The sequence below is a fragment of the Glandiceps talaboti genome, chromosome 18 (genome assembly GCF_964340395.1).
Source record: "Glandiceps talaboti chromosome 18, keGlaTala1.1, whole genome shotgun sequence".
NCBI lineage: Eukaryota > Metazoa > Hemichordata > Enteropneusta > Spengelidae > Glandiceps > Glandiceps talaboti.
Genome location: NC_135566.1, coordinates 17,509,001 through 17,515,000, shown reverse-complemented (window position 1 = coordinate 17,515,000; position 6,000 = coordinate 17,509,001). Strand labels below are relative to the sequence as shown.

Below are 6,000 nucleotides of genomic sequence, written 5' to 3'. Positions count from 1 at the left end.
TAAGACAGTAGGGAAACAGCAACAGTAACATTAGCATTTCAAGTGTTTGACTGATAAGATCCAATATGATAGTGCCCATGGGTTCAATATGGCACCCACCATGGAGAGTCACGGAATCAAATTGGACCATTTCATACATACTTTTTAACCTACCATGTACTCAAGCCATTTAAGTTACATCATCATTAATTGTAGAGTTCTTTAAAGAAGTATTTTTTTTTACTGTTTACAGGTGACTATTATCTGACACGTCATTCTAACTTAGCCGAAGTACACTGTGTATTTCACCTAGTGGTCGACGATGGTATCAGAGCATCTGACATCACATCACGAAATCCAAGTATAATAGGGTTACGCAACATTCTGAAGTGCTCCTCTCAGCATGATATTCTAACCATCACCATACCCCTGTTCTTGGTGTATGAAATGTCAGAGGTAAGCAAGAAATACTGTCCAAAGCTGTAAAAAATTACAATATTCACATTCTTTGTTACCGGGGAGAAATGTGCCCTTTAAGTCAATTTGACGCGCCACTGATGCACACAATTTCTAGTGACGCATCAAAATTTGATGTTACCCTATCTCTTACATGTACTATGTGTTGACTAACAAGAAATGCCAGTTTTTATAATTTTGACTCACAACAACAAAATTTGGCTATCATTAGAGGGCACACTGCCAGGGAATATGCATCCAGGAGGAAATAGCAAGTGAATTTATCAAAACCTGTATTCAAAATCTGGAACTACATATAGATTTACAATTAAACAGTTTATAATGTCTGCTGAAAGCTTTAGCATCCACATACCCATCCAATGTCAAGGGCTATAGAAGTTTATATAGTCATAGAGCAGCACAGTAGCAAATAATTAAATAACAAACATTGTGTAATAATGATAATGGTAGTTTATATATAGCACCAGTGTGCCCTCTAAGGATAGCCAAATTTTGTTGTTGTGAGTCAAAATGATAAAACCTGTCATTTCTTGTGAGTCACCACATATATAGTAAGAGATAGGGGAATACCAAATTTTGGTGCGTCACTAGAAATTGTGCGGGTCAGTGGTGCGTCAAAATAAACTAGTTTTCAGAGACGCCTCCTTACTAAGACCACAGACAAGTATCATGATACTTGTTCTGTGCTGAGACTATAATTAAACCAATGTCCATTCAATAGCTTATCACTGGTGTAGCAGCATGTTGGGACAATAGTTTTTGTTTGTGTTTATCTCAGAAAACCAAAGTTTCAGCTACGAGGGTCATACATGTTTTCAGTAGACATTTCTTCAAAGTGGAACATAAAAATAGTTCTAAGTCTACATTTCTTTGTAACTGTCTTTCATCAGGAAATGACAATAAACTGGTGTCTGAAGAGAGCTGAATTGGTTTTCAAATGTGTGAAAGGTTTTATGATGGAAATGACAACATGGACTGGAAATGAATCTAGAACAATTCAATTTGTAGTTCCACAGGTAAGTGAGCTGAGATGTTTCTTAGAGAATCACCACATCATATCGTGTCACTTGAAATTCTTAATTTATTAATGCAAGCCATGTGTGTCTGTGTTTGGGGAAGGGGGAGTGGTAAGAGAATCACACTGGCTTACAAGTCATTTTCTAGTTCTCAAGGTCAGTGTATCAATATCAGTTAAGAGGTGTCCCTGTCTAGCTCCCCCTGGCATAGTGGTTAATGCTCAGGATTAGCAGTTGTTGGGTGGGTTCGAATCCTATTGGAGATTTTCTGTGACAACCCAAAACCAGGGTTCGTGTTCTACAAACGCAATGATTAGGCTGTTTCACTAAGTTGTGTCTCCTTCACAATACAAACGTGAATTTGGGGGGAACTTCTTGAGTATTAACTCGAACACTCTGCAGATCTGAGACGATAACTCACATGAAGCCCACAGGTGCTATACTTGCCAGGCCAGGGTGATTCTGGGATAGACTGTGGACTGACTTGGAAAGCCTTATTAAACAGTTCCACAGTGATGCAATATGGAGCATGCAACATAACCCTGTCACATAATCCCAAACCTGATCTGAATGGAATTCTGTAGAAATGTGTACATATGTGTGTATGTATCTGTATAATGACAAATCAGTTCAGCCGTGGGAATGCAACTAACTGAGCAACGAAAACAGGCCTACAAATCTGTTGCAGATTTTCACTGGTGATTTTATCAACTTTGAGTATCCTTTAAACTATTCTGTAATTCTGCATATATTATCTCTACTAGAAAGCTGTACTATTAAACATCTTTCACTGTTTTTGGACAGGGTATCTCTGAAGACCTATTTGTGCAGCTGAGTTCCATGTTACCACAGATATTTAGATTGTCAAGCCCATTGGACCTCACCAAACATAGGTGATCTGAAAATCAATGGGACCTCAACGAACATAGCTGATTTAAAATCAATGCTTTGGACCTCACCAAATATAGCTGATTTAAAATCCAATCTTTGGACCAAACATAGGTGATTTAAACACCAAACATAGGTGATGTAAAAATCAGTACTTTGCACATCACCTAATGTAGGTGATGTAAAATGTGGAACAACAATTCCTACAATTCACATATTCATTGTGGAGTGTGACAATAGCCCGGAAGAATATGAAATTGAAATACTGTCATATAGACAGTTGATAATGGACTTGATTGTACTTGATAATTCTGATTGTTGTTTATTGCTGCCAGATTTCCTTAGATTACAATCATGGAAATATTTCATTTCTTCACAATAAAAGTTATCATCCCTTTATGTGGCATAGACTTTCATCTTATTCAGAGAAAAATTTATTAGCTTGCAGTTGGATAAAAAAAGACTGGAAGACATTTATAATAGCATGAAGCAGAACATTTCTGTGATGATGTTACATGGATGTCAGGCAAGCAACCTTGGGAGAAGTTAAATCTAAGCAATTGCCTCAAGAAATATGTATTTTTCCTCCAACATAACATGGCCTATTACAAAATATACAACTCTTTTCATGGATGGAAATCTTTTACATTTTGTATTCGGAAACTTTTTTTAAGTTATCATTTCAAAAACTCTTCCTATTTCTAGTATGTGCATTTAGTAATTTACTTTTCGCAATATGAAACTCTACAGTCTGAGTATTTTGCAAGTATTTTTGTATGCCATCAGATTCGAACAGAACCTGTTACAAACAGGGAAAGTAAACAACTGAATTGGGTTACTAACACTTGGCACAGCAGGTTTGAAGTACAGAGACTAGTATTACATTCTATCATCTGAAAAGAACAGTTTTATGGCCACTTTACATAATGGTTCATTTTTACTAACAAATTTCCAGTTTCTCTGGCATTCCATGCCATGTACACATAAAGAGGCCATACAAATGTTCTTATCAAACCATGGTGGGTAACACAAGTCCCTGCTGTTTTAACATGCTGTGCCAAGTGTTATTAGTCCAATTCATTTGTTTAGCTTCCCTGGCTGTAACAGGTTCCGTTCGTCCACGGTCTGATGTCGGCAGTTGTACTTCATTTTCAGCCCAGTTATATGTGTTCAAATAAATGATATAATTATAACTAGTCTTGTAGTAAATTCAAGTTCATTACTCGTGATCGTCATGCCATTTGGATATGAATAGAAGGAGGGAGGGAGGAAGGGAGGGTTACGGGTCAGTCCCGTGAAATATTTTGATAGAAATTATATTTGCATGGTTCGCGATAATGTTATTTGTAAAAGCCACCTTAGTTGTGCGAACGGTTCTAGACAAAATAGAAAATAAAGTATAGATAAAAATTGTAATAAAATTTAGTCCTCCCCGGCGGGGAATTGAACCCCGGTCTCCCGCGTGACAGGCGGGGATACTCACCACTATACTACCGAGGATGAGACATGTCATTCGAAAGTGATAATGCAGGTTTAAACCAAAAGGGTGTGGAATTTTACGAAATAATTTATTTCGTTTTGCGTGTCGAAGTTTTTTTATTTTTATTCCAAAAACGTCACCTTCCTGTAAAAAGATGCCCAGCTTTTTCTCAGCACATGTAACATGCTTTTGGGTACAGCAGGTTTCCAGAACTTTCTTCCTTAGAATTACGGGTTTTTTATTTCTGTTTTTTTCCTTAGCGGCTATGTGCTCTCTGGATGTTTTCAGTCTTGCAGATTCCGTATGCCTTTTCAGCAATTTACCTTCGTCCATGTACAATCTTTTGCGCCGGCAAACAATTTGGTTTCACGGCTTTTCAATCAATCTTGTACTGTTCAATAAATGTTTGCATGGCCGTGCACACATTACTCAGGCACCGCTTTCCCTGTAGTAGGAAACCTATAGTAGTTACGTGTACAATATCCATTTATACCTACCAAATGCTCCTCTCCCTGCAAACGACAAATAAATGTAAATGATTTATATGAAACGCTTAATGCAATACAATACAATACAATACAATACAATACAATACAATACAATACAATACAATACAATACAATACAAGAAGCTGCTGTTACAGGTGTTGAGACCAGGGTATGCTGAAGACGAAGAGCCATTCTGTGCTCGAAATGTAGTGGAATAACGAAGTTTGAATAAATTGATGTCTGGTCTTTCCTGCTGTAATACAATACAATACAATACAATACAATACAAGAATGAAGTAAGCTATAGCTAGCAGAGGGCTGGGTTGAGATTCAAATGTCATATCTTCGCCTCCTTAGAGAAGTAATGAACGGATTGTCAGTGCTCACATTTTGCCTATGACGCTACCATTTCTAGAGTGATAGTACAGACACTAGATATACATCCCCAGTATAAGGTACATGTATATACAAAGTAGCTTAACAGAGAAAACAGTAAATGTACATATTTATTAAGACCTACCTGAGTCAGTGTTATGGATAATGGCATAACATCAAATCACTTTGGTTATTTTTTGATGACTTCTTTCACATAAAAAATTGTAACAATTTGATTTGTTTCAAAATGCAGATTATTAAGCTCACCACGGGTAGAAATGGAATTCAAAATGAATGATCGACCTCCCCAGTGGAGAATTTGATTTGACCCCCGAGCCGCTTGACAGGCAGGGGATACATTTTTCTTTTTCTTTTTATGAAAAAGCATGTGTAGCCATATATAACCCAGATAACATTTCAATCTGTCGAACATTTCTCAAAATTGTTAACGTCATTTATTGATGAATGTTAATTAAAATATTTCCGACAACAATGATATAACCAAACTTATAACACTTGTTCACCTGTCACTGCGACATACTTGTAACTTCTTTAACAAGTTAAATTAGAATAGTTGTGAGATGTAATTTCGCTATAAAAAAGACAAAAAGCCAGTGATGCGACTATTTGCAATCTTATAATAGGACGAGTAGTATATATAATAAACAAGACGCACACTGCTTTTCACGAAGACAACAAATTGTTTAAAGATATATTCTTCATATTTGTCAGATCACCTTCATTATGTACGCATAGAATATGGCTTATAATTACTTTTATTTAGGTACACAATTTTGTGTTTTGTTTTCATGTCTCATCCTCGGTAGTATAGTGGTGAGTATCCCCGCCTGTCACGCGGGAGACCGGGGTTCAATTCCCCGCCGGGGAGGTCTATCTTTTTGTGATAGCGTTTTTTTACTGGTGTACAAATACATGCAAATAATCCGCATTAATATCGCAAGACCTGAAACAAAATGTCTTCTCGTTCGACAAAAATCTTACAGACATGTACAATGGACACAATTTATCGTCTGGATCAACAACAACCTTTATAACTAGAGCTATCCGACGATAAAATATAACAATGTTGGTGAGATTTTTGTTGAGCTAGACGATACAATGTACCGAGTAGTTTTACTACAAATTCAAGTGTGAGCCAGACAAAGTTTTGTTTCAGGTCACGTGATTTTCGTTGTTTATTGTGTGTGGATACGAGAAGAAGTAGATTGCAACACAAGATGTTCTCTGAAGTACAAATGTAAAACACCAATAGCGCAATTCTTTTATTTAGTGATGG

The 6,000-nt window shown here is 36.7% G+C and overlaps 1 protein-coding gene and 2 non-coding genes across 3 annotated transcripts in view; 2 read left to right on the top strand and 1 right to left on the bottom strand.

Moving 5' to 3' along the window:
• Positions 1 to 3,499, top strand: part of LOC144449186 (ferry endosomal RAB5 effector complex subunit 3-like) — a 16,354-nt gene extending 12,855 nt beyond the window's left edge. Inside the window, exons 11-13 of the mRNA XM_078139688.1 lie at positions 233 to 435; positions 1,347 to 1,472; positions 2,277 to 3,499. Of these exons, the coding sequence (XP_077995814.1) occupies positions 233 to 435; positions 1,347 to 1,472; positions 2,277 to 2,369 (422 nt within the window). The 3' untranslated portion in view covers positions 2,370 to 3,499. The remainder of the gene's footprint in view (positions 1 to 232; positions 436 to 1,346; positions 1,473 to 2,276) is intronic.
• Positions 3,500 to 3,788: 289 nt separating this feature from the next.
• On the bottom strand, positions 3,789 to 3,860 carry Trnad-guc (transfer RNA aspartic acid (anticodon GUC)). Its single transcript has one exon. It is a non-coding gene; the product is annotated as a tRNA-Asp (tRNA).
• A 1,660-nt stretch (positions 3,861 to 5,520) lies between these two features.
• Positions 5,521 to 5,592, top strand: Trnad-guc (transfer RNA aspartic acid (anticodon GUC)). The gene has a single exon. It is a non-coding gene; the product is annotated as a tRNA-Asp (tRNA).
• The last annotated feature ends 408 nt before the right edge of the window (positions 5,593 to 6,000 follow it).